This window comes from Dipodomys merriami, unplaced genomic scaffold (genome assembly GCF_024711535.1).
Source record: "Dipodomys merriami isolate MVZ:Mamm:240054 unplaced genomic scaffold, mDipMer1.0.p SCAF_11, whole genome shotgun sequence".
NCBI classification, from domain to species: domain Eukaryota; kingdom Metazoa; phylum Chordata; class Mammalia; order Rodentia; family Heteromyidae; genus Dipodomys; species Dipodomys merriami.
In genome coordinates this window covers 3,257,498-3,284,802 of record NW_027202382.1, presented here as the reverse complement: position 1 = coordinate 3,284,802, position 27,305 = coordinate 3,257,498, and the positions used below count along the sequence as shown (strand labels likewise).

At 43.5% G+C, this 27,305-nt stretch overlaps 1 protein-coding gene across 2 annotated transcripts in view; it reads right to left on the bottom strand.

Annotated features, from left to right (window-relative positions):
* Acer2 (alkaline ceramidase 2) overlaps positions 1 to 27,131 on the bottom strand; it is a 41,644-nt gene extending 14,513 nt beyond the window's left edge. Inside the window, exons 1-4 of one of the 2 annotated variants that reach the window (XM_070007883.1) lie at positions 26,941 to 27,127; positions 13,130 to 13,244; positions 12,239 to 12,380; positions 5,251 to 5,388 (exon numbers count right to left, since the gene is read on the bottom strand). In XM_070007883.1, coding sequence (XP_069863984.1) covers positions 5,251 to 5,388; positions 12,239 to 12,380; positions 13,130 to 13,244; positions 26,941 to 27,048 — 503 coding nt within the window. In that variant the 5' untranslated portion in view covers positions 27,049 to 27,127. Of the gene's footprint in view, positions 1 to 5,250; positions 5,389 to 12,238; positions 12,381 to 13,129; positions 13,245 to 26,940 lie in introns of both variants that reach the window. The other variant, XM_070007891.1, reaches the window with a different exon arrangement.
* Positions 27,132 to 27,305: the final 174 nt, after the last annotated feature.

Here is a 27,305-nt window from a genome sequence, read left to right as displayed (position 1 = left end):
AGGTAATGAGTACATTTCGTTTTGAACAGTGTCACCCCCTCTCCCCTTTCCCTGTTTTTCCTCTCCTGACTTCCCTCCCCTCCAAGTTGTTTAGTTCATTTCCAACATAGTATCTAATGGTTTTCACTGTTGAACTGGTTCACCTTTAGTTCTGCTTTTTTCTTTCCTTTTTTAATTTGGTTTATTCCCTTCTGTTACTATTTCTGTACTCTTTGTCTTGTATATGTTTATATGCTTATCTGATTTGGAGAGGGAAAAGGGAAGCACAGTTACTTCTTTATAAGAGTTCTTTTAAAGAGTTCTCAGGAGGGAAAAACTGGGAGATAGTGGGGGATGACAATGTCCAAAAAGAAATGTACTCTTTACCTGACATGTAACTGTAACCCCCTCTGTACACTGCCTTTATAATAACAATTTTAAATTTTTTAATGAGTTATTCCTTATAGTTCAAAAGACTGGGAAGTCCAAGATCAAAATACCAGCATAAGACAGGCACCAGTGGCTTCATTCCTAGCTACTCAGGAAGCTGAGATCCAAGGATCATGGTTCAAAGCCAGCCTGGGCAAGAAAGTCCATGAGACTCCTATCTCCAACTAACCACCAAAAAACCAGAAGTAGAGCTGTGGCTCCCTGAGTTCAAGCCCCACAACAGACAAAATAGATAGATAGATAGATAGATAGATAGATAGATAGATAGATAGATAGATAGATAGATAGATAGATAGAATAATCACTGTCTAGTGAAAGCCCATTCCCTACAGACTGGCCTCCCACTGTGTCTTCCCATGTCAAAAGAGGAAAGCAGCAATCTGGAGCCTCTTCTATAAAGAGACTAATTTATGACACCTCCTAGAAGTCCTCACCTCTATCACCTTCTTGATCAGGTTTCAACATACAAATTTGGAGACACACAGCATTCAAACCATAGCAAGCAGAGAGCCCAGGATCCCTTAAGGGATCCTTGCATGCAAAGCTGGGAGAAAAGAAATCTACATGACTGATGGAACTGCCACAGTTCACAGAAAAATCAAATCGATGCACTCTCACAGAAGCCACCAGAAACATTTCAAGGATGCTAGTGCAGAGCTGGGCCAATTGTACAAACACTGGTGAGGACGTGTAAGTTGCTCTGAAGAATGACCACTGGATGGGCAACATAGCAAGCAGGGCTTGAGAAAGCAGACAGAAACCAGTGGGGGGGGGGGGGGACTGAAGAGTAAGAAAGAGAGGAAAAGAAAGCTTTTAAAGAAGTTTGGCTGGGCTGGGAAGGTGGCTCAGTGGTAGAGTGCTTGCCTTGCATGCATGAGGCCCTGGGTTCAATTCCTCAGCACTGCATAAGCAAAAAGAAAAAAGCCAGAAGTGGCACTGTGGCTCAAGTGGTAGAGCGCTAGCCTTGAGCTGAAGAGCTGAGCGTCCAGGCCCAGAGTTCAGGCCCCATGACCGGATCCAAAAAAAAAAAAGAAGTTTGGTTGTATGATACACAAAATGTGCATGTTAAATAAGGGCTCTCTGGACAACTCTTAAAGCTAGTAATAAGAGAGTGTGAGGGAAGGAGTGACATCCAAAAAGAAATGTACTTTTTACCCAACTAGTGTAACTGTAAACCCTCTGCAATCACCTTTAAAAATTTTTTTAAAATAAAAATTGTTAAAATAAAATAAAGGTAGTAATAATGTGGAGAAGAAGAAAAATGTTTGGCTGTATTTCAAGCATAAAGGGACATAATAAAGAAGAGAAGAAAATAAAGAAGTTTGGCTGTGACGTACAAAGGAGATAACAGGTAGTGCTGGGGGCAGGTGTAAAGAGTCCAGGTTGAGAGTTAAGGTGAAAAGCGGAGGGGAGAGACCCCAGTATATTCTTTCAGTGCTGATAGTAAGGACCCTTTAGAGAGGGAGGAATGGTACAGGACACAACTTTACAGAAGTAAATTTGAAGATTCCAGACTAAAGATGGGGAGAGAAGGCAGAAGATGAAAGGGGCAAGTAGAGACAGCTCTCTTAGGAAGCCCGGCTGTGAGGGGACAGAGAGGAGAGCTGCTTGGCCCAGCGCTGCAGGCATCTGAGGTCCTCAGTGATCTCAGTCACAGCACAGATGTGCTCAGCTCTGAGCACAACTCTAGCCACTCAGGCAAAAAGCATTCCAGACACAGGCTTTAGCTAAGTCAGAGTGCTAAACGCAAGAAAAAAAGGAGAGAATGTTTTTATGAAAAAGTTTTGACATAAGATTCAGTGAAAACTTTCTCCATAGCTTGATGGTAGTATAATGACCTCAGACTTATTTTGTATTATCTTGTAGTAAGGACTTATTTTGTATTGATTTTGTATTAAAGACCACAAATTCTCACTCTCTGTATCTCTTTATTAAAGAACACAGACTCGAATTTACTATGCCAAAGTGGAGAAGGTGTTTCTTCTAAAGTGTTCACACCTGAAATTCACAGTTTAAAATAGCTACATAGAAGGCTGAGACCTGAAGATCACAGTTCAAAGCCAGGCAGGAAAGTCTATGAGACTCATCTCCAATTAACCACCAAAAAGTCAAAAGTAGAGGCATTGCTTAAGTGGCAGAGTGTTAGCCTTCAACACAAAAGTTCAGGGGCAGTATCCAGGCCCTGAGTTCAAACCCAGGCTCAGCACACACACACACATACACACACACACACACACACACACACACACACACACACACACACACACACACACACACACACAAAGGACAGGTGGACAATAGACAGAATCACCTGAGCAGGTTATGGAAGGTCTTTTTTTTTAATTTACGGCTTTCTTAAGATACATTGCAATTTGTTCACTTGAAGTGTTCAGCTCAGTGCATTTTAGTACATTTAAAATAGTTATGCAACCATCACCAACCAAAATCTAATTTCACAATTTTTCCAACACTCCAAAGGAAAGATTTTACATGTTTTTAAAGCCTTTGCTTATTAGCAGTCATTCCCTTTCCCTCCCTCACCATACCCTCGCATGCCCATGCCACCCCAGTCTCACCTCAACCGCCAAACAACCAAGTTTTTGAGGGTTTTTTGTTTGTTTTTTTTCAGTCATGGGGCTTGAACTCTTGGCCTGGGTGCTGTCCTTGAGCTAGCTCTTCAGCTTAAACAAGTGCTCTACTGCTTGAGCCACAGCACCATTTCCAGTTTTCTGGTGATTAATTGGAGATAAGTCTCACGGGTTTTTCCTGCCCCAGCTGGCTTTGAACCTCAATTCTCAGTTCTTATCTCTTATCTCCAGTTAGCCACCAAAAAAGCCAAAAGTAGAGGTCTGGCTTAAATGATACAGCATCAGCAAGAGTAGGAAGCCCTGAGTTCAGGCCCCTAGTACTTGCATAGAAACAAACAAAAAACCCTTAAGATTTGAGAAATTATAGGAGAGATCAAAGTTTTTATGTTTTTGTTTTTTGGGTTTTTTTTTTTTTTTTGCCAATCTTGAACTCATGGGCTAAGTGCTATCCCTCAGCCTGTTTGTCCTTAAGACTAGCACTCTACCACTTAGCCACAGCCCCACTTTTGGCTTTTTTTGAGTCGTTTATTGGAGATAAGAGTCTCATGGACTTTTCTGCCCAGACTGGCTGCAAACCATGATCCTCAGCTCTCAGCCTCTTAAGTAGCTAGGATTACAGGCGTGAGCTACCAGCGCCCAGCATAACCAAGTTTTTGAGGGTTTTTAAATGCAAGACTCCCAGGCCAACATGTTAGACCTCAGAAATCAAAATCACTAGCTAGGCAGGCCTCCCATTTGTGCAATGTATTTCCTGAGTGAGTCCCACGTCTCCCTAAGAACTATGGGAGCTGACATTTAGGAACCACCAGGCTTTCCTACCATGAATGAATAAACAAGGGAACAAGCACAGTTCAGGTTGCAAAGAATGTTCTGACTCTAACAAGCAGTACAACAGAAGATGAAGTAGGAAGTTGCTCTTTATCTTTTATGTATCTGTCTGTCAAATTATTTGGTGCTGGGGAACAAATCTAGGGCCTCACACATGCTAAGCACATGCTTTACCACTAAGATACAGTTGCAGCCAAAAAGTTGTTTTCGAAAAAAAAAATTAAGATCATTATAGAGGGTAGAAACTGAAGCTTTCACTATTTATTCAAATATTTGCTTTTTATACTCATTTCTTGCAGGATCAACTTTAGTCTGTTTCTGAAATGGGTCTCAACAGCCCTGCTCCTTAAGGCTATGCAAAGAAGCCAACTAGACAAGACTTGATCCCCTCCTGACGGACGATGACTGCAGGGCAGCAAGCTCAAATAGCTCTTCAGACACCTCTGACCCTTAACAGTTATTGCTGAAGATCAAAGCAATCCAGGGAGGGGGAAAAAACACACAAATGTGTGTCTCCTCTCTAAATAAGGAAGAGAGAATTAATTCTAGCTGACATCACATTACACAGAGCAACTATACCACAAAAGAGATCAAAACTTCAATTAAGATAGTTGCTAGAGGGCTGGGAAGGTGGCTCAGTGGTAGAGCGCTTGCCTTGCATGCCTGAGGCCCTGGGTTCGATTCCCCAGCACCACATAAGCAAAAAGAAAAAAGCCGGAAGTGGCGCTGTGGCTCAAGTGGTAGAGTGCTAGCCTTGAGCTGAAGAGCTGAGGGACAGCACCCAGACCCAGAGTTCAGGCCCCATGACCGGACCCAAAAAAAAAAAAAAAAAAAAGATAGTTGCTAGGCATGGAACTTACCATCCCAACACTTGAGAGATAGAAGTAAGAAAGTAGCTGGGATACATAGAGGGATCAAGGACAGCCTGAACTAAGAAAGATAAGGCCTCAGAGGAAAGTTTCACAGTCAACAGCAGTCAGCTTGAAGTGAGCTTTTCCTTATGTAGAGAAATGGATTTTCCTTGACGCTTCTTCCACTCCATGTGAATGCAATGACATCTTCAGAACTTCTCCTTTCTCCTTTTTCTTGTTGCATGGACAAAGAAACTCTCCTTTCTACAGTACTAAGTCTAGAAGCTTGATGTTGGGGCTGAGGCATTCCTGATGAGCCAGTTTTTAATCACTGAGATGTCAGACATGCACTAAAGAGCTGCTGCTCCATCTTCTGGAAACAAATCATATTTTGAACTAACCCATCAAACCTGTCCCAATACATCAGGAAGGAATTAACTCTTTCTACAAAATAATATGCCTCCTCCAGGCCAGAGGGCAACCCAGGAACATGGATCTGAGTACTCCCATCTCAGGTCGAAGCCTAAGGAGTAGTCAGGAATAATGGCACCCACCTCTTCAGTTCTGCAATGAGTAGTGCAGTGCAGGGAACCCCCAGGGTCATCAGAGATATGTTGTTGATGGCAGGCTTGACAAATGCCAGGCATGTTGTAACTGCAGACAGGACGCAGACCACTGCCTTGAACCTGCCCCTGAATCAGCAGAAGGAAAAGCACATCCATTAACCAAGGAGTTCCTGCTAGTTTGTCTATTAAGGTTGAGAAGGGAACAGACACTGCCATCCATGTAAGTTGAAAAGAAATTTTGCCCTAAGGATCTAAAAGTCATTCACACTCACTGGCTCAGTAATTGGACTCCTAGGAATTTATTCTTTGGAAATAATCAGAGATTTCCCAAAGGTTCGGCCATGAAAATGACAAGACTGAAGTTAACCTTTGTATCTGGGGGTGAGAGAGTGAGAATCATTTCTCTGGCCTTAGTTCTCTGTATTTCTTTCAGATGGTTCTACATGTTCATTTAAACAAACTTTTTCCATAGAGTCAGGTAGTATTTTAGGTTTTCTGGGTCTTAAGGGTTTCATTCTGCCATTATAGAAGATAAGTTAATGATTAAGCATGTCTATGCCAATAAAATTTGATTTGCAAAAACAGATTCCATTTGGCCCAGGGTAAATAGCCTGCCAATCCCTGTTCCACTAGGTGAACATGCGTGACTTTTATTTGAAAAGCAGAGACCATTAATAAACTATAAGGTTTTCAGTTTAACAGAAAAAAAAAAAGTCCTACATGACCAGCATGCAAAATGAAAATTCTTCTAATATATTACTACCTACTGGCAACCTACAAATCTAGCATACACTTAAATTTGTCTTGACAAGGTTTTTTGTTTTTGTTTGTTGTGTTGGTGCTGGGGCTTGAACTCAGAAATTAGGTGCTATCCTTTAGCTTTTTTGCTCAAGGTTGGCACTCTACCACTTGAGCCACAGCTCCAATTGCCTTTTGGTTAGTCAGGTAGAGATAAGAGTCTCACAGACTTTACTACTCAGGGTGGCTTCAAACCACGATCCTCAGAGCTCAAATCTCCTGAGTAGCTAGGATTATAGACATGAGCCACTGGGAGCCCAGCTTGACAATTTTCTGACATAATAGACCTTGGAAAAACCACTGACTCTCTCTTCACACCCTGCACAAACTTTTCATCTCAGTGAAGTGTGAGCAGTGCCGACGTGATCCTAGACATATTCGTCTTTCCTCCCAGGAACCCCATTTCCTGATCTATAAAGTGAAAGGTCAGACCACAGCATTTCTAATGCCCCATCCATGACTGAGACTGAAGAACACATGATTTTCCTGAAGTTCTGTTCTTCCTCATTAGCAGAATTTGCTTTGGCCGTGAGCCCTGGAACAGGTCACAGTTAGGAAACTAATTTGAATGAAATTCTATTATAAAGAAATCAAAGGGCCTTGAACTTCCAAAATACAAATTTATCTCTTAAATAGGAAAACCATTTATCATCAAGGCACAGGAAATCATTGATCAAGCTGCCAGCTTTCTGAGTGGAATGAACAGGCATTGTGTGTAGTTCTGAACTTTTACCAGAAAGAAAAAGATGTGTGGGGAAAAGTCCAGGCAGCAAATTCTCAGGAGAATCGTGTTTTCCTCCTGACCTTGGTCAGCATTCTTCAGCTGGCTACTGGATGAGAAGCTGCCTGTTCCAGCCAAGTCTGAGGACCACGGCCCACAGCCATTCTTCATGACCCACAGCTACTCTTTTGCTGGGCACTGGGTGTAAGGTTCTGACACATCAGGACTTTTTGGCCTTTTGGGTGTTTGTTTCTCTTCCATTCTCTCTTCTCTCCTTCTGGGATACTAATTATGTGCATTGCTTTACCTTCTCACTATCTCCCCTGTGTCCCTTACATTTTTCATGTTTTTGTCTGAACTTCATTCTACTTTCTTCTTGTCTTTTAAAAAGTATTTTAAAATTTTTTATATAGGATAAAATATCTCATCAGAAATTTCCAAAGTGCAGCACCATCCTGCCCAGTGGTTTAGAGTTCAGGCCCAGATTAGAAAGACCAATAGAGCAATTAAAACCGCCCAGTTTTACAGGCTGCCAGTGGCTCAAATCTGTAATCCTAGCTACTCAGGAGACTGAGATCTGAGGAATGCCATTCTAAGCCATGCTAGACAAAAAAGTCTTTGAGACTCTTATCTCCAATTAACCACCAAAAAGCCAGAAGCAGAGGTGTGGCTAAGTGGTAGAGTGCTAACCTGTGCAAAAAAAGTTCAGGGAGGGCTGGGAAGGTGGCTCAGTAGTAAAGCGCTTGCCTTGCATGCATGAGGCCCTGGGTTCGATTCCTCAGCACCATATAAGCAAAAAGAAAAAAGCCGGAAGTGGCGCTGTGGCTCAAGTGGTTGAGCGCTAGCCTTGAGCTGAAGAGCTGACGGACAGCGCCCAGGCCCAGAGTTCAGGCCCCATGACTGGACCCAAAAAAAAAAAGTGTTCAGGGACAGCACTCAGGCCTTAAGTTCAAGCCCCAGGACTGACACAGGAGGGGGAAAGATATATATGTATATGTATGTATGTTTCTTCATGTAGACAATTGTGTTCAAATCCTTTCCTCACCACTTGGGTAGTTGTGGAACCAATAGTAACTATTCCTAAAACAGTACCATGATGGTGTTCTGGTGAGTATTAATGACTTAAGACAGTGCCTAGTACAAGTTATGTGCTAAAAGTCCTTTACTTCCATCTTTCCTATCATAATGAGAATATATACTATTTTAGTAATATCATTGTTATTGGGAGAACCATACTGAGGGATCAGACTGATTACAACTGGTGCTACAATCCCCAAAGCCCCCGTACGGATTGCCGAATTATTTAAAGGCACGTGCTTTCTTTCAGAACACCAACAACAAATACAACGCCCCACACACACACACACATAGATATACACACACACATTGGGTCCAGAGATGTGTTGGAATGTACTGACCTACAAGAACATCCTGTGAACACACTCAGTTCTACAAACAGTAGAAGTAAATAGAGGTCACGTGGCCAAACAGAAAGCCAGCTGCCCAGCATACTCCAGGGTTTCCAGAGGCCCTACATACAATAGAGCTAGAAATTTCTAGGATCCAGGAGTCCTGATAGGGCATTTTTTAAATTGTGGTGACAACATCCCTTCCAGTAGTTTGTGGCCCTGTATTCAACTTTCTGGCCCAGATATTCTCACTCCAGAGCCCTTAGTACCTCCCCCCTTTTCCTGCATTCTCCAAACAAAATCTAGCAACCCTACAGCACAGTCATCAGAGTATAATAATAAAACTATTGCTGTTGCTCTCATCAGCTACCCTTTAAAGCAGGAATTTTCTACCCTCTCAAAATCTGTCAAATGTTTGATAATGTCCCTTTACCCTTCTTAAAGGAAAGGGAATATATGGATGATGAAACCTGCCATTGTGGACTTCCAGCCAAAGTGCACAAATTTCCCACATGGCCTTTAAAAGCTAGAAATGTCCCTGACAGGTCTCACTATTTAAGCTACCTGTTAAGATCAAAATACGAATTATTCTGAGATGCCAGCCCTTCACAGTCATGGTTCTATGGCATTTGGTCCTGAGGGAGACCTCAATAGTTTAGTGCTACCCTGTTATTTTGTAAATAAGGTTCTAAGGCCCAAAGAGATTAAGATACTGGACCCACATCATCCAGCAAGTGAACTAAAGATATGCAGCTCCTAAGCCGCTCCCTTGCTATTCATGACTCAAAAAAAAAAAAAAAAAAAAAAAATGAAGTGGGAGCCAGGCACTGTTGGGTCACTCCTGTAATCCTAGCAACTCAGGAGAATTGTGATTTGAAGCCAGCCCCACCAAAAAGCTGGAGGTGGAACTGGCTCAAATGGTAGAACACTAGTCTTGGGAGAAAAACAACAACAACAACAAAGCTCAGAGACAGCACTCAGGCCCTGAGTTCAGTTCTAAGCCCTGAGATTTTACCTATATCTCAAAAAAGGGCCACTGATACCAACGTGAGCTAAGTGACCACACGGACCACTGGGCTAACAAGTACTTTTCAAGATTATCTCAAACACCCTAAGGTGAGTTGTTGTTGTTTTTAACTTTTCTGCTGGGCATGGCTTCAAAATATCATTCTCCAAGGCTCATGCCTAAAATCCCAGCTACTCAGGAAGCCAGGACTTGGCAGAAAGGTTCCGAAACAAGTTGGAGACCCTGTCTCCAATTAATCAGTAAAATGTCAAGCTGGAGGCATGGCTCCAGTGGTAGAGGGCCAGTTGTGAGCAAGCAAGCTAAGTGAGGTCTTGAGTTCAAGCAAAGAAGAAAGAAGAGGCGGCAAAGGAAGAAGGCAAAGATGAATTTTGACCCAGATCTCCCAGATTTCATAAACAAATAAGTAAAACCCTTACTCCCACTTCTAAGTTCTGAGGGAAAAGTAGCCTTTTTGCTCTCAGCCTAACACATGCCAGGTGCAGGTAAAGGACAGAAGCAACTGCTGGTCATGTTGTAAGTTGGGAGATACTGGGAAAAGGCAAATGGTTTGATTTTCAAGCAGGGTCAAAAAGTCTCTACCTGCAAAACCTCATGGGCTGCCTCCTCTTTCCACCTGTACCCTGAACTCACCAGCCTGCTGCTGAAGCTGAACACAGAAACCAAAGAATAAGACTGGAAGCTGGAGACTGTCTAAAGCAACCTGGCTACATTTTAAAGCACACACTTTCTGGAACAAAATGCATACAGTAAGTATATGCAAGGCCCTGGGTTCAATTCTTAGTACCACAAAAAAAAAAGTAAAGCAAACTTTCTCTGTAAAAAAGAAGCATCAGCAGGATGGAGAAGAACGTGTGTGTGTGTGTGTGTGTGTGTGTGTGTGTGTGTGTGTGTGTGTGTGTGTGTGTGTGTGTGTGTGTGTGTGTGTGTGTGTGTGTGTGTGTGTGTGTGTGTGTGTGTGTGTGTGTGTGTGTGTGTGTGTGTGTGTGTGTGTGTGTGTGTGTGTGTGTGTGTGTACATGCCAGTACTGGAGCTTGAACTCAGGGCCTCATGCTCTTACTTGGCTTTTTGTTTTTACCCAAGGCTGGTGCTCTACCACTTAGGCCATATCTCTACTTTCAATTTCTTGCTGGTTAACTGGAGTCCCTCAGACTTTCCTGCCTGAGCTGATCTCAAATCATAATCCTTAGATCTTAACCTCCTAAGTAGCTAGAATTACAGGTGTCAGTCAACAGCACCCTGCTTGGGTCATTCATTCTAAACAGGAAATCACTTTTTTTTGTTTTGTCAGTCATGGGGCCTTAACTCTGGGCCTGGGTGCTGTTCTTCAGCTCTTCAGCTCCACTTCCAGTTTTTTCTGCTTATGTGGTGCTGAGGAATTTAACCCAGGGCCTCAGGCATGTAAGGCAAGCACTCTACCACTGAGCCACCTTCCCAGTCCCTGTATGTTCATTTTTGTTAGATATCATAAACATTTTAATTTCCTCCCTTCCGTGACCCAAAAGTAGTTCAACAGTTGTTCAGTCTATATGTGTTACAGAATTTTCTTTGGTGGCTTTTGGTGTTGGGTTCTAATTTTATTCTCTTGTGGTCTAAGAGAATACAGAGAATAAATTCAATGTTTCTGAATTCCTGCCTGGGTTGGCTTTGAACAATGATCCTCAGATCTCAGCCTCCTGAGTAGCAAGGATTACAGGCGTGAGTCACCGGCACCTGGCTTCCATGTGCTTTCTACACCCGGTGTTTTTCAGATACTCTCCCACCTCAGGTGCCTCCAAAAAGCCTTCGTCTTTTTCATTTTGGTTTGGAGTATATGTGTGTGAGTGTGAGAGTGTGGATGTGAATTCCTGGGAACTGGATTCAGGGCCTCACACTTGCTTAGCAAGTGCTCCAACACTTGAGTCCTTCCTGAAGTCCAGCCTTAGTCTTTAATAGCTATGTAGCTGCTATTCCTTTTCAAAATTGAAGAAAAAAAAAACCATTATGAATTCTTTTCCTGGGATCTCTTCCCTGGGCTGGCACAGCTTGCTTCATTGTACCCATATTTTTAGACTATATAACTTGACAAAACAGAGTGTCCTGCAGAGAACTATGCAGATGCTGTGTTCTGAGCACATTACTCATCTGAATTAGGCTGACTTCCCCTGTACCTCCCTTCAGATAGCAACAAACCTCACACAGTAATTAGGAGGACTTCTGTGGCCTAACTACATCAGCATGATATCGTGGCAACACCCTGTCTACTCATACTCCAACATGAGGGTATTTCTCTGTTGGTGCTCTACTACCAAATTAGGGGAAATTCATGAGAGGCCAGAAATGTTGCCACTTTGTTTACAGCTGTATCTCAGTGTTTCGAAAAAATACGGTCCAAAATAAGTGTTCAAAAACACTATAATCCTAGCATGCAAGATACTAAAAATGCATCTTTTCCTGAATTCTGATTTCCAGCTGGAGATTGTGTGTGTGTGCATGTGTGTACAAATAGAAGTATGTATGTGTATATACATATATATATGAGTGCATGTGTATTGTGTATGTTGAACATATGTAAAACAATGATACAAATCTTAAATCTTATCCTATGACTTCAAGAATAAGATAATCAGACTTTCTACTTCCATATGTATAAAACTGGTGAAATTAGGTGACACTCAAGGAAACATTTAGGCAGGAAATCAAAGGTCTTTAAACTACTGCCCAGATATGTCTCTCCCAATGAGTCTTTCCACACTTGTTCATAAATGAACAAGTCAGCTATTTTTTTGCCCCTACCATTACATATATGCTTTCCCAAATACTACTTAAGTTTCCTCTTTTATCTCTCAGTTTGATTATACTGTCAGATCATTAAAAAATCAGTGGACATTAAGCAAATATATTAAACAAGTTATTAAACAAGTTTATTCATTAAGTAAGTTCATCACTAGGTAGAACTTAATTGTGTGCTGTTTTTCTTGGTGCTAAGTTATCTTGGGGACTGCACCTAGTAGTAATTGTAAAAGCATTTAAGCATGAGCTTACCTGTCATTCCGAAAGATCTTTGGTAGATACCTTCTGGGGAACCACATGGCCAGAGCACACATCAGAACCCAAAGTATTGCAAGTTCATCAAGCATCTGACCCAAGAAACTAAGGGTTGCATGGAAGTAGACGGATCCAATTCCTAGAATTGATTACAATTAAAAACAAAACACAAAAAACAGTCAGCCCAGAAGCACTAACTCACTAATTCAACACATTGCTTAAAGAGACTTTACTAGCTGCTATCAGAAATCACTAGATCACTCTCTCTTTGAAAAAAAAGAAACTTCAGAAAGAAACTCACACCACCCAGCCTGCAGGCTTCAAAACTAGAAAGGGAATTTTAGTTAGGGCCTGGTATTAGCCTATCAAATTTAAGTAATCCCACAGTAAAAACACTCTGGCTCTATCCACTGAGCTTTCATGAGAACAGGCAGTAAATAAAAGTCAACATTATCTCACTGTTAAGAATTCCTGAACAGCCTGGAAGAGGAAATGGAAATTACACAAATATTTCACTGAACAATGAGGGACCAAATATCTAATTTTTTTTTTCATTTAAGTCCATTAGAAACCACATCTTATCAGAGTTCAATTGTTTCACATGACTTTCTGTGGAAGCTTCCAGAAAGCTGCACTGGCACAGCACCAATACTGTCAGTCCCCCAAATCAGTCTGCAATACAGTTATGTGATAGTTCCAGGCAGACTTGTTATCAAGTCTGAGTTGAAAAGACTCTTTTTGGTGTCCATCAGGGGGGCAATTGCTAAGACGTCAGAGTGACTTTGGTTTACAAAACACTATGTCCAAAGAGACAGGAAGCCTGTGGAATCCCATTTCCTCCCTTTCAGTCCATGTGCCCCCCCTCTTCCCCCCCCCCCCCGCACTTACCCACTACAACTAAGAGAGTCCATATCAAGTAGATGCCGCTGTTGAAGCACGTTGCATATTGACGAAACAAGCACATACAGATAGGAGGTAAAATAAAAAACAAGACGTTGCTGATCTGGAGAGAAACAAAGGGAAATGAAAGGTGACTATTAAGTAAAAGGTCATAACACAGAGGCTTGTTCCAAATGTGTACTTTGCAAACTGGGATGGATGCGGTCATACATCTTGTTTAAGCTTGGGCACTTTTAACATTGCAGATACACAGCCAGGAAAACTTAAAGCTTCTTTAATGACCATATGGAGGAGTCCTGGTTGCCTCTGGACAACAGGAATAGCTAGAAACAATGCAAACACAGCCAGGATTATAGCAACATGTTACACTCAAAAACCCTTCCTTCAATCTCTACCACTTAGGGGGGGAATTACAAACAGTGCTATCTATGAAAATTATGCAGGCTCTACTCCTGACTCAAAGTAACATTAACTTTTGCTTTTTCTGCACAGATTAATTATGAAGCATTCTCAATTATTCTCATTTCCATTGTAAAAGATGATGCCTAGCCAGACACAGCTCTTGGAAGGACTTTCACAAACCAACTACATGTCTACAACATTAGCTACTAAGAAGTCTGAGGTCTGAGGATCATGGTTCAAAGCCAACCAGGGCAGGAAAGTCCATGAGACTCTTACTTCCATTTAACTAGCAAAAAGCCAAAAGTGGAGCTGTGGCTCAAATGGTAGGGCACTGACCTTGAGTGAAAAAGTTAAGAGATAATATCCAGGCCCTGAGTTCAAGTCCCAGAACACACACACACACACACACACACACACACACACACACACACACACACACACACACACACGCACACACACGCACGCGCGCGCGCGCGCGATGATGCCTAATCCCTGAGCAGTATCTGGGGCCTGCAATCCTAGCTACTTGAAAGGTGAAGATTGAGGGATCATGGTTCAAGCTAGCCTAGACTTTAGGATTCCATATAAAGGGAAAAAAAGAAAAAGATTTTAACTCAACCAATAAGAGCCAGATGCAGTGGCTTGTGCCTTTACTCCCAACTATACAGAAAAGCACAAATAGGAAGTTTATGGTCCAGGCTGGCCTGAGAATAAGGCAAGACTCTATCTCAAAAAGGGGAAGCAGTGGGGCTGGGAAGGTGGCTCAGTGGTAGAGCGCTTGCCTTGCATGCATGAGTCCCTGGGTTCGATTCCTCAGCACCACATAAGCAGTAAAAGTTTAAAAAAAAAAAAAAAGTGGGGGGCTGGGAAGGTGGCTCAGTGGTAGAGCGCTTGCCTTGCACGCATGAGGCCCTGGGTTCGATTCCTCAGCACCACATAAGCAGAAAAAAAAAAAAGCCTGAAGTGGCACTGTGGCTCAAGTTGTAGAGCGCTAGCCTTGAACTGAAGAGCTGAGGGACAGTGCCCAGGCCCAGAGTTCAGGCCACACGACCGGACCCCCCCCCCCAAAAAAAGTGGCTCTGTGGCTCAAGTGGTAGAGCACTTGTCTTGAGCTGAAGAGCTGGAGGATAGCGCCCAGGCTCAGAGATCAGGCTCCACGACTGACCAAAAAAAAAAGGGGGGGGGAGCAGGGGCTAGCAGAGTGACTCAGAGGTAGAGCACCTGCTTAGCAAGCACACAGGCCCCAGATCAAACCCTAGTGCCACCCCCTAAAAATGAGGCCTATATAAAATAATGGCCATTGGGAAAAAATGGGTAGAAAAAAAAAAAATATTTTCCAGCACTCGAAAATTTTCTGCCATCAAAGCAAATCTCTGCTCATCAGCTTTTCCCTCCAAATTAAAACCGTTTTTTCTCAGCTTTAAAATGAGATTATCCTATAATCCTAGCTAATCAGGAGACAGATCTGAGGGCTGTGGTTCAAAGCCAGCCCAGGAAGAAAAGTTTCCATGAGACTCTTATCTCTAATTAACCACCCCAAAAAACTGGAAATGGAGCTGTGGTTCAAAGTAGTGGAGAGCTGGGGCTGGGAAGGTGGCTCAGTGGTAGAGCGCTTGCCTTGCATGCATGAGGCCCTGGGTTCAATTCCTCAGCACCACATAAGCAAAAAAAAAAAGCCAGAAGTGGCGCTGTGGCTCAAGTGGTAGAGTGCTAGCCTTGAGCTGAAGAACTGAGGGACAGCGCCCAGGCCCAGAGTTCAGGCCCCATGACTGGAGCCAAAAAAAGAAAAAAAGGACAAAGTAGTAGAGCTAACCTTGAGCAGAAAAGCTCAAGGACAGTGCCCAGGCCTGAGTTCAAGCCCCAGGACTGACCAAAGACAAAAAAGAGATCATATCATTAACCTTGCCAACTTAATATAGATTTAAGCCTCTGTCTTCACAGGACATTTGGCTTTTATAAGTTTAATGATATGTCTTATGTCTTAATACAATATATTCAAATTACTGTTGTTTGAACACTATTAAAATATTAAATATTAAAATTTCATTGGTCAGGCAAAGTGGCATGTACTTAATATACCCATCATGTGGGAGGTTCAAGTAGGAAGTGTGAGAATCAAGGCCAGCCTGAGCACATAGAAAATAAACAAAAGTTAAACGGTGTCAATAAAATATTTTACAAAAAGAAAAAAATTAAATATTTTACTTTTTCTGTTCATACCAAAGCTCTGAAGTCTAGAGCTTATTTCACATGTACATCATATCTTAATTTAAGCTAGCCACAATTTCCTGTGTTCAAAAGACACATGTGACCAGAGATAGCCATATTGGAAACTATGACATTTTTTTGCTTATTTGGGTTTGGAGGCTTTTGTTGTTGTTGTTGTTGTTACAGAGTCTCCCTAGATAGGCCATACTGGCCTTAAGGATCCTCCTGCCTCAACCTCCTGAGTGCTAGAATTGCAGGCATGTACCATCATGCCTAGCTTAAAACTAACCATTTCTTTTCTTTTTTGTCAGTTGTGGGGCTTGAACTCTGGGCCTGGGCATTGTCCCTCAGCTCTTCAGCTCAAGGCTAAGCACTCTACCACTTGAGCCACAGTGCCACTTCCAGCTTTTTCTGCTTATGTGGTGCTGAGGAATTGAACCCAGGGCCTCATGCATGCAAGGCAAGCACTCTACCACTGAGCCACCTTACTAGCCCAAGACAGATTTTTTGAAAGAAAAAGATAAGCTACTGGGGAAGCTGAGATCTGAGGATGGTGGTTCAAAGCCAGCCCCGGCAGGAAAGTCCCTGAGACTCTTATATCCAATTAATCACAGAAAAAGCCAGCAGTGGAGCTGTGGCTCAAGTGGTAGAGGGCTAACTTTAAGCTTTTTGCTCAGGGACAACACCCAGGCCCTGAGTTCAAGCCCCAGCGTGGCACCACACATACACACACACAAAAAAAGTATTTTATTTGCCTTACAATGAACATACCAACATACTACATAACACATAGGATAATTAGTAATTTAAAAAGGATTTGGTTTCAACCATCCTTTTTATCAGCCAGTCCAGCAGTCAAAAATGAGGACAATTCTGAGTGTTTTTTAAGCCAGTAAGAAAAGACAGGATTCAAAACAATATTCAGAGGGGCTGGGAAGGTGGCTCAGTGATAGAGTGCTTGCTTTGCATGCATGAAGCCCTGGGTTCGATTCCTCAGCACCAGATAAGCAGAAAAAAATGGAAGTGGAGCTGTGGCTCAAGTGGTGAGCACTAGCCTTGAGCTGAGGAGCTGAGGAACAGCACCCAGGCCCAGAGTTCAGGCCCTACAACTGACAAAAAAAAAAAAATTTTTTTTTCAGAGAAGACTGGCTAGTTATGCTATATCTAGAACCAAAATACAGCCATCTTCTCTTCAGCAGGAGTTGCTCCCAGGGTCTGTGGATTGAGATCCGCTACCCTGCTTTGGGGAGCAGGGAAGGATGTGCAAAGACCAACAGATAACCCTTACCTTGTTTAAAAGATACCTTGGAGCTGGGTGTCAGTGGCTCATGCCTGTAATCCTAGCTACTCAGGAGGCTGAGATCTGAGGATCACAATTCAGAGCCAGCCCTGGTAGGAAAGTCCGTGAGACTCTTATCTTCAATTAACCACCAGAAAACTGGAAGTGATGCTGTGGCTCAAGTGGTAAAGTGCCTGCCTTGAGCTGAAGAGCTGAGAGACAGCACATAGGCCCAGAGTTCAGGCCCGACCAACAACAACAACTAAAAAAAGACCCCTTGCCACTAACATGGATGGTCTGTGGCAAAGCATCTGAAGGACACTTCTCACCCTTGATGAAGAGATTGAAGCGTTCACTTGGTTAAGAAAAACCCTGCACTGAACCACATCACAATACTAATATTTACTGCTGAAATTAGTGTTCTACATAATCAGCTTAAATAAAGAAAACTTAAAATTTGATATGCCATTGTGAACACACATTCAACTTTGGATTCAATCATCAAGACAGTAGGGATATTTTTAGGAGGGGAGTCTGGTCATGTACCTGAACTCTGGGCCTGGGCGCTGTCCCCCAGCTCTTCACCTCAAGGCTCTACCACTTTAGCCACAGTACAACTTCTGGCTTTTTTTTTCTGCTTATGTGGTGCTGAGGAGTTGAACCCAGGGCCTCATGCATACAAGGCAAGCGCTCTACCACTGAGCCACCTTCTCAGCCCTGACAGTTGGGATATTTAACTCTCAAAGAACATTCATTCACACAATGTCCCATATTAAAATAGCTGTACAGTTAGAATTCCAGCAACTACCATGGTACTTATTAGCTGATAGGAAGTTTCACAATCTAAAGATCAGAAAAGCAAGATTTCAGCATTGTCTTTATAAAGATAATACTGTTCAATTGCTGAAAATAATAAGGGATCATATGCTTTTTTCAATAATCAGTTCTAGCAGGATACAGCGGCTCACATCTGTAAGGCAAAGATCAAGAGGATCACAATTCAAGGTCAACCCAGACTAATAGTTAGCAACATCACCATCCTACTAAATAAACTGGATGTTATGGTGACTACTAACATGGAAGGTAAAACTAAGAGAATTGTGTTATGAGGCCAGCCTAGGTTAATATATATACATATCTATCTATATATATATATGATCCTATCCATAAAGTAACAAAGCAAGAGAGTTAAGAGTGGTAGAGCACCTGTCTAGCAAATCCCAGTACCAATACACATGTGCACACACATACACACACACACACACACACACACACACACACAAAGTCAGTCCTATGATTTTCCAGATATCTAGCCCAAATCTCAAGCTTTATCATCCAGGTGTCTTGTTTTCAAGCTTCATCAGCAGTTTATGGCAAGGTGAGAGAAGTTGGGCCAAGGGAACCATCAGGAAGAGAGTGATAAAGGGAATGAGGTTGATTGAAATATATTTGTTTTTAAGTGTGGATATATCAAATGAAACTTCTCTCTATTATCAAAGTAATTAAGCTTTTTTAAACACAAGAGAAAGCCATATGATCTTGCCTAACCTTGTCAACCTTTAGAAATGCTTTACTCTGCACAAAGATGTATTTTCTGGAGCTGGTGGCATAGAGAAATGAACTTGTTTATTTCCAAGAGAAGCATGAGCTGGTCATCTTTCAGCTGTTTTGAAAGAGCTTGCAGACTTGAAGCAAGCATTCATCTCTCTGTGACAAAACATTAGGTGATGAATTAAGTTATGGGAGCCTATCAGTGGCCCCTTTCCTCTAATAAATAGAGAGAACAGGCCATCGTAGACATGTTCCATCCATATCAGATGATCTTTTTCATGACCTCCCGCCCTCACATTTCATACCCAATATCAGACGGTGAGAAAAACTAGCTTAAGGAAGTCCAAGCTTTTCTATTTTGGCTTTCTCCTCAGGCAGGCTTGTCCTGACTTTCCTATGAGGTTCACATTCACATCAACATATACTTTCAAAATATAAGGCAGCCATATTTCTTTCTCTTCTCATCCTCTTTCTTTTTTGGGGGGGAGGGGGGTCTGGTCGTGGGACTGAACTCTGGGCCTGGGCGCTGTCCCCTCAGCTCTTCAGCTCAAGGCTAGCACTCTACCTCTTGAACCACAGCACCACTTTTCTGCTTATGGGGTGCTGGGGAATCGAACCCAGGGCCTCAGGCATGCAAGGCAAGCGCTCTACCACTGAGCCACCTTCCCAGCCCTCGTCCTCTTCCAAAGACATCATTGATTTCCTTCTCACTGATGTAAGATTCCCAAACTTCACAAAATACATCTATCTTTTCCTTAGCAACATTACCATATCAGCTCAATGTCGGTATTCCAGCCACAGAAATTACCTAAAAGCTAGTCACCTGAATGTCTCTTTGCCTGTATACAGGTTATTTCAAGATGTTCCATCTCAGACACACATCACAAACATCAGCAGGCATATTAAGCCAAAGCTTCTCAATTCCCTTCTATGCCAGTGAGTATTAATGCTTTTAGGACCACCTGACTGGTATGGTATTTTAATGGCTCTGCTGCCAGCTGCAACTAACTACTATGTAGTTGTTTCTTGAGTTCACTGAGACTATGATTGATTTTCAAAACAAGTAGTTTCTAGTTCTCCAGCAACTCTGGAGCTGAACTGTAAGAACTAGAAAGGGTTAAGAGATTGGAAGGCCATATCTCAACAGCACTCAGAAGGCTGAGAGCTGGACTGTAAAGATCAAACAGTCAAGGCAAGACAGAGGCATAAGTTACTACCCTAAGCGGGTTTAAGTTAGAGCTGTTTGGACCTTGGAAATGAGATGAATGTCTGTGTTACAGTTAAAATATTTACTGCTCCCTCTGTTCCCTAATGACAAGGGAGTCAATTATCACTATGTATACAAGCTATACCTCATGTTAATGGCTGCAACAACCACAAGATAGACTGATACCCTAGTTTCTGCACATACCTGTAGTCAACTCCCCTGTGCTGAACTAAATAAATAAGCTTGTTAACAGGAGCTCAGGGTTCAGAAGCCAGTGAGCACTGGATCCCTTTGTACCCCCTTTCCTCTCCTCTACTTTGTCAGGTTTTTTTGTCCCCAGAATCCTGTCTTGCTGTCTCTGGTTGTGATTAAAAGCAATGATTTTAGTTTTCTTGTTTTAATCCCTGTTTCATTCTTGCCTAAGTTGATAGTTCCAAGAGGCATTCTCTGTGCTCATGGCTGCTGTAGGCAGAAGCAGAAGTCCTCCACATTCTCCCAGGTGGCTTCCAATGCAATGGAAAGGTTCTGATGAGACCAAAAAATAAGGATACTCCTGAAGACCTTCAATTTTCGTACTGAATTCTGGTTTAAAAAAAATACTGGTAGATTAAGTAATAGTCCAGCCTTTGGTTCACGATCAGTCACTGTTTCAGTTAAACACTCCTTGTTTTCATGGACTGATTTGTAGTTGGCATGCCTGAGACATTTTAGGAGTTCTGAGAAGTATCACTGCACCTCTGCTAAAACTGTTCCAGCTGCTGCCATTCTTGTCTTTTTGGTTTTGACTTTCAAATCATTTCACCTATCTCCAGCTACCTGTGCAATCTCCACCATTCTGTTTCAAAACTGAATATTTGGGCAACCCCTACAAAGCCATTCATTCTTTCTAGTCCTTTCATAGTTGCATTTTCTTGTTGTTGTCTACTCCATGACTACTTAGTCTGCCAGCAACAACACCCTTGTCACTGAAGAAAGAAGTGATGTAGTCTATGAAAACCATGATCTAGCCATCAGATTCTAGGTGATGCCATGCCTACAGGGTGAAGAGAAACAGCCTTGGCCTCTTCTAGCCTGCTCTCCATACAACTGAGTGCTCCTAGATTGCTTTTTAATTAAAAAGAAGCCATAATTTCAAACCATGTAATTATTTCCTTTGCAAGTTCCTCACACTGTGCATTCTTTGGCAGCACTTGCTCCCAAACAGTCTAAAGAATACACTGCAATCTCATCATTCTGCCTCTGAATGGGAGAGGCAGTTGGCATGCCTGAGACATCTTAGGAGCTCTGAGAAGTACCACTGCACCTTTGCCAAAACTGCTCTAGCTGCTGCCATTCTTGCCTTTTTGGTTTTGACTTTCAAATTATTTCACCTATCTCCATCCACCTGTGCAATCTCCCCCATTCTGTTTCCCAGACAGAGCAAATACTGAAATAAAAACACTGGAAATTTGCTGTAGGCTCAGCAGCTAATGACTTACCCAGGCAAAGTGGACTATGTATCTGAATCATACATCCATCCCTAATTTAACACTCCACTCCACTGACTCACTGTCCTGGGTGCCTAGGACTTCAGGCTCCTAATGCATGATATTTTCAGGGCTTTCTGCTTGTTTATGTTTTGTGTGCATTAGTTGTATACTGGGCAGAGGGGGAGCCTTTGTGACATTTCCTCATATGTAAACAATGCATCCTAATCAAACTCACCCCCCTTTATCTCCCATACCGCTACACTTTCTTAAGACAACTGAGGCAGGTTTCTATGTTCTATTTTCATACACACAAACAAACTACATCCATTATAATTATCTTTGGGGACTTTTGGTTTTAAAATCATAAAAGTCTCTTGGGCCGCTACAGTCTACCTAGTAAGCATGAGGCCCTCAACCTTCCTAGTTCCACAATAGAAAAAAAAAAAAAATTAGAGCTGGACGCCGGTGGCTCACACCTGTAATCCTAACTACTCAGGAGGCTAAGATCTGAGGATCGAGGTTCAAAGCCAGACCCGGCAGGAAAGTCTGTGAGACTCTTATCTCCAATTAACCACCAGAAAACTGGAAGTGGCACTGTGGCTCAAGTGGTAGAGCACTCACCTTGAGCTGAAGAGCATAGGGACAGCACCCAAGCCCAGAATTCAAGCCCTGAGACCTAACAAAAAAAAAATCAGTAAAAATATTAAGCTAAACCCCTTCTTACAACCCCCACTCCACACCCCAGGGCCCACAGTACCCTACCCCATATAGGTACTAACACCATGCTTAACCACCTGCACAAAGTCACTACCCAAGTGACTACTTCCAGATCTCTACAACAGATACATAGTAGTAAATGTTTAGACAGATAGATTCTACCCTGCAGATAATGGGACACATGCTTTGACAATACGCGCTCTACTTGGTTAGGTGCAGAGTAGGAGGTAAGAGATCATGGCTTGGTTTTAGGTATTTTCCTTCACAATCTCTTTAACACCAGATCATTTCCTCCTGAGTCACTATAAAGAACTAGAGTCTCTCTCCCCCAAACATAAGTCCAGTAGCTGAAGGGAAATTGTACTTTTCTCCAAAATTGTCTTGGTCTATGTCATTGGGACCTTAAAGCTTCAAACACTAACAAGGAATTCAGTCCAAACATACCTCTATGTCAACAAAACAGTACAGAATGTGCACAAGCGGAAGGAAAGGATGGGTTCTTGGAAGAGAACGGTGGACCTGGCCTGAAGCAAACATGATGACAGAGTGGACACAATAGCCGAACACTATCAGTGGGAATGAAATCAGTTGCCATTTAGCAACAATTATCATCATTTAAAGGGAATGTTCTCCTTAACATAGCAATTCCCCACCCAGAATTAGTACTTGTAAAAATATACCCGATGCATGCTCGAGAATATTCAAGCGTCACTTTTCCATAAACCACAATGAAAACAATAAACAGAAGGCTGAGGGCCAGGGGCTCAGGCCGGTAAGCCTAGCAACTCCCAACTCAGAAGGTTGAGATTTGAGGAATGAGGTCCAAAACCAGTCTAGGCAGGAAAGTCTGTGAGATACTTACCACCAACTAGCCAAAAAGAGAGAGAGAGACAGAGAGAGAGAGACAGAGAGAGAGAGAGACAGAGACAGAGACAGAGAGAGAGAGAGAGAGGAAAGAAAGAAAGAAAAAGAAAAAGAAAGAAAGAAAGAAAGAAAGAAAGAAAGAAAGAAAGAAAGAAAGAAAGAAAGAAAGAAAGAAAGAAAGAAAGAAAGTGAAAAGAAAGGAAGGAAAGGGAGGGGAAGGGAAGGGAAGGGGAGGGAAAAGGAGGGGAGGGAAGAGGAAGGGAGGGAAGAATGAAGCAAGCCAGAGTGGATGGCAGTGGTGCTGTAGCCCAAATGGTAGAGCACTAGCTAGCCTTGAGCTTTAGAGCTATGGGACAGCACCCAGGCCCAGAGTTCAAGCCCCACAACTGACAAAGAAAGAAAGAAAGAAAGCCGGAGTGGAGCTATGGCTCAAGTGGCAGAATGCCAGCCTTGAGCAAAAAGCTCAGGGATAATGCCCAAGGCTTGAGTTCAAGCACTAGGACCAGCACAAAAAGAAAAGATATAAATAATATAAACAGAAGTTACCCTAAATGTTCACCAATAATAATTGAGTGTTAAATTATAAATGAATACAGTAGAGACACTGTAAAGGGAATGGCAACTTTACATAAGCTAACAAGGAACTATGCAATACAGATTGAGTGGGGGAAAAAAACAAGTTACAGAATGATTATCATCATGTAGTTTCAACTGAGTTAAAAAAAAGTGTATGCAATATGCGTGCCTATTTTACATGTATACATAAATATGTGTACTTTTTCCATGTCTATGTCTACAAAGGAGAGAAGGTATCTGTTAATTTATAACTTCCACACTCAGAATCGTGTTCATGATTACAGTACTGCTTTGTATCAAACAATAACAAACTAAACAAACTTTCTCCTTATCATTAGTCTTATTCTGTGGATAAAATGGTCCCAACATAGCAGTTTAAGTGAAGGAATAACTGAATAGTAAATACTTATGTCATGCCAAATAAATAAGTATAAGGTACTAAGAATGGCACTAGCTCTTCAAGAGAACTACCTTGGGAAAGTCAAAGTACCAAGTTCTAACTCCAGCTGTGTCACTTTCTTGACCTAAGCAAATTAAACCAAACAGACCTCAGTTTTCTCCTCTATCAAATTAATATAATAAATGCCACCTATTGCCCAGGATGGGAATAAAGTATCTAGCTGAGTCTCACTACACAGCACACAATAAATGGTAGCTTTAGTGAATAAAATTGTTCCAGTGATATGCCCTAGTCTTCTCCTGATTTAACATCATAAATTCTTTTAACTTTTTTTCCTTAGAATTGGTACTGATTGTTATAATTATAATTATAATATGCATTATTAAACCTACTACCTTATTATTATAAAAACTTAATTTGGGGCTATAATTATGACCAAGTAATAGTTTGCTGGTTTCCCCAATATGAGATAGGTCAGTTCTGTCCTACAATAAACATCCGAAGTAGAGACATGGGAGCAGAAAACAGGAATTAAGTTTTGGCTAAATTCTTTGGACCCAGACACAACAGCTAGGCGATCACCTACTCTGAGATCTTAAGCCTTCCAAATTGCCAGAGGAAATGTTGTGGTTTACAAGTATTCCAAAGACTTGCCTGGTGGACTAACTGGACTAATCAGCCAGACACTGCAATTTGTAACTGAAGATCAACAATTCATTAAAAAAAAAAAAAAGGAAGACTTTTGCACTTGATACATAATAGCTCCAATGGGACTAGATTAAAAGTATAGACAAGCATCCAGACACACATCCATAATCCCAACTACTCAATAAGCTGAGTCAGGTGGATCATGAGTTTGAGGCCAGTCTAGGCAATAATGCAAGACATTCCTCTCAAAAAATGAAACCAACATTCAGGCAGGCTCACAACAGCTAACCATTAGTTTTTCAGACCCTAAATAACAGGCCTCAGACTTAACAGATAATTATGTTGGGTGTAAGGACTGGGGCATGGCTCAAGGGGAGTGCCTGCCTAGCAAGCATTAGGGCCCCGAGTTCAAACCCCAGTACCACCACACAAGAAAGAAAGAAAGAAAGAAAGAAAGAAAGAAAGAAAGAAAGAAAGAAAGAAAGAAAGAAAGAAAGAAAGAAAGAAAGAAAGAAAGAAAGGAAGGAAAGAAAGAAAGAAAGAAAGAAAGAGGGCGGGGAAGATGGCTCAGTGGTAGAGTGCTTGTCTTGCATGCATGAGGCCCTGGGTTCAATTCCTCAGCACCACATAAGCAAAAAAAGAAAAAAGCCAGAAGTGGCGCTGTGACTAAAGTGGTAGAGTGCTAGCCTTGAGCTGAAGAGCTGAGGGACAGAGCCCAGGCCCAGAGTTCAGGCCCCATGACCGGACCCCCCCCCCACACACCCGAGAAAAAGAGACAGAAAGAGAGACAGAAAGGAAGGAAGAAAAGAAGGAGGGAAGGAAGGAAGGAAGGAAGGAAGGAAGGAAGGAAGGAAGGAAGGAAGGAAGGAAGGAAGGGAGGAAGGGAAGGAGGGAGGGAGGGAGGGAGGGAGGGAGGGAGGGAGGGAGGGAGGGAGGGAAGGAGAAGGAAGGAAGGAAAAGATCTTTTCACAATCGTGTTTCTTCTATAAGTCTGGTGGAACCCTTAGCATTATTCATGCTACTCCCCACTTAGAAACAGACATTCAATTACCCCTGCTGTCTCTTTTTCCTTGAAGTGCCCAGACCTGCTCCAGCCCATCCTGTTGGCACCTGTCTACTGTACCAGGTTGTGTAATGGGGAATGTGTGGCCATTTCCACTAACTCAATCTTTCCCAGTATTTCTGAATCTCAGAGGGTCTGGTGTTGGACAACAAACCTGATCATAAAAGGAGGGAGGGGGGCATTTCAGCACTGAGAAGAAGGAAAGTGAAGATTTCTGGATTGTGGCACCAACCTACCAGAATGTGGGCAGTATGACAGCTCTCCCCCTCAAAGTCCAATTCTCACAAGAATACAAAGACCAGCAGTTTCTTGAGGCGACAGACACCTAAGTCCTGCCAGAGGCATTTTTCCCAGCAAATCCAAAGGGGAAAAAAATCCTAAACAACAACTTCAAATTCACAATGACTCAAACCACCAGTTCCTGTTTTTTTGTGTCTGAGCAGTGAAAAGATAAACCAGAGAAATGACGCTTTACAATTAGGTACCAGAGTCCCGTGGGCAGCCCGCCTGGTGAGGGAAGCATTTCCTCTCCTTGGGACATCTTTTCCCCCCCCACCCTGAAGTGTCCGGATTCTGCAGGGAGAAGTTTCGGCTTGCCCTTATCTAGGGACTTCACACACACATTATCAGTCTCACACTCTCCTTTCATCCTCTGATTTTCAGAACTAGCAAGACCAGGCCTGAGTGACTTGAATTTGGGGGTTGACCCAGTGGATACAAAGCATGACAGAGAGAGAAAGAGAGAGGGTGGGGGAGAGAGACAGAGAAGAGGGAAGGGAAGAATTCGAAAAATAAAAGAAAGCGAGAGAGACACAGAGACAGAGACAGACAGACAGACTGACTGACTGACTGACAGCAATTAACCTGATTCCGGACCACGGTGGCCAGGTCTGGGGGCGGGCGGGCCAGCGGGCTGGGCGCGGGTCCAGCCGCGACTTCCCCTTCGCCCGTGCTCCCAAGCAGGGATTCAGGGCACCAACGCACAATGCGACCCAAGTGCGTCACGCCCCGGGGATGGCGGGGGGGACGCGAGCTGTCGGGGACCGGGTCACCATTCCACCTGACCCCCAAACTGGAAGAAGGGACTGCCGTGAACCCCTAACCCCGGGACCGTGGGAACCCGCAGCAGACAATGGAGCCACCAGCAGGAAAAGAGCGGGGGAAGAGGAGCCCAAGCGTGGGGCACCGGGAGCGGGAGGACAGCCCGGGCAGGGAACTGGCCGGAGCGCGCACAAGAGCGGGCGTGGAGCCCGGGCTGCGATCGCGGAGCGCCGCTGCCCCAGAGCGCTCGCGGCGACCCACGTCCGGGCGCGGGCGCGGCGGGGCGCGCGGGGCGCGCGGGCCGAGGGCTCCCTCCCCGCCAGCCCGCCTGCCAGCCCGGCTCCCGAGGCTCCCGCGGCCCCCGCGCCCCGCACCGTGTTGTAGAACTCGGCGATGGCCGGCACGATGGTGTAGTTGTCCTCGCACCAGTCCACTTCCGAGCTGCCAGCCCGCAGCTGGTCCCACCAGTGCGGGGCGCCCATGGCCGCCCAGGGGCATTGGAGCCGCCGCCCCCGCCGCCGCCGCCGAGGACAGCTCAGCGTGGCTGCTCCGAGGCAAAACTGCCGCGGCCTCGGCTTTATTGCAGTTCGGGGCGGCCGCCGGATGTGGCACCTCCCCCGCCGCCGGCCGCCCCGCGCTCAGCTCCGCCCCCTGGACGTGACCCGCTTGCAGACCCCTCCCCAGGCCCCGCCCACTGCTGGCTTCGGCCACGCCCACCACGAGGGCGGGACGCACGTGG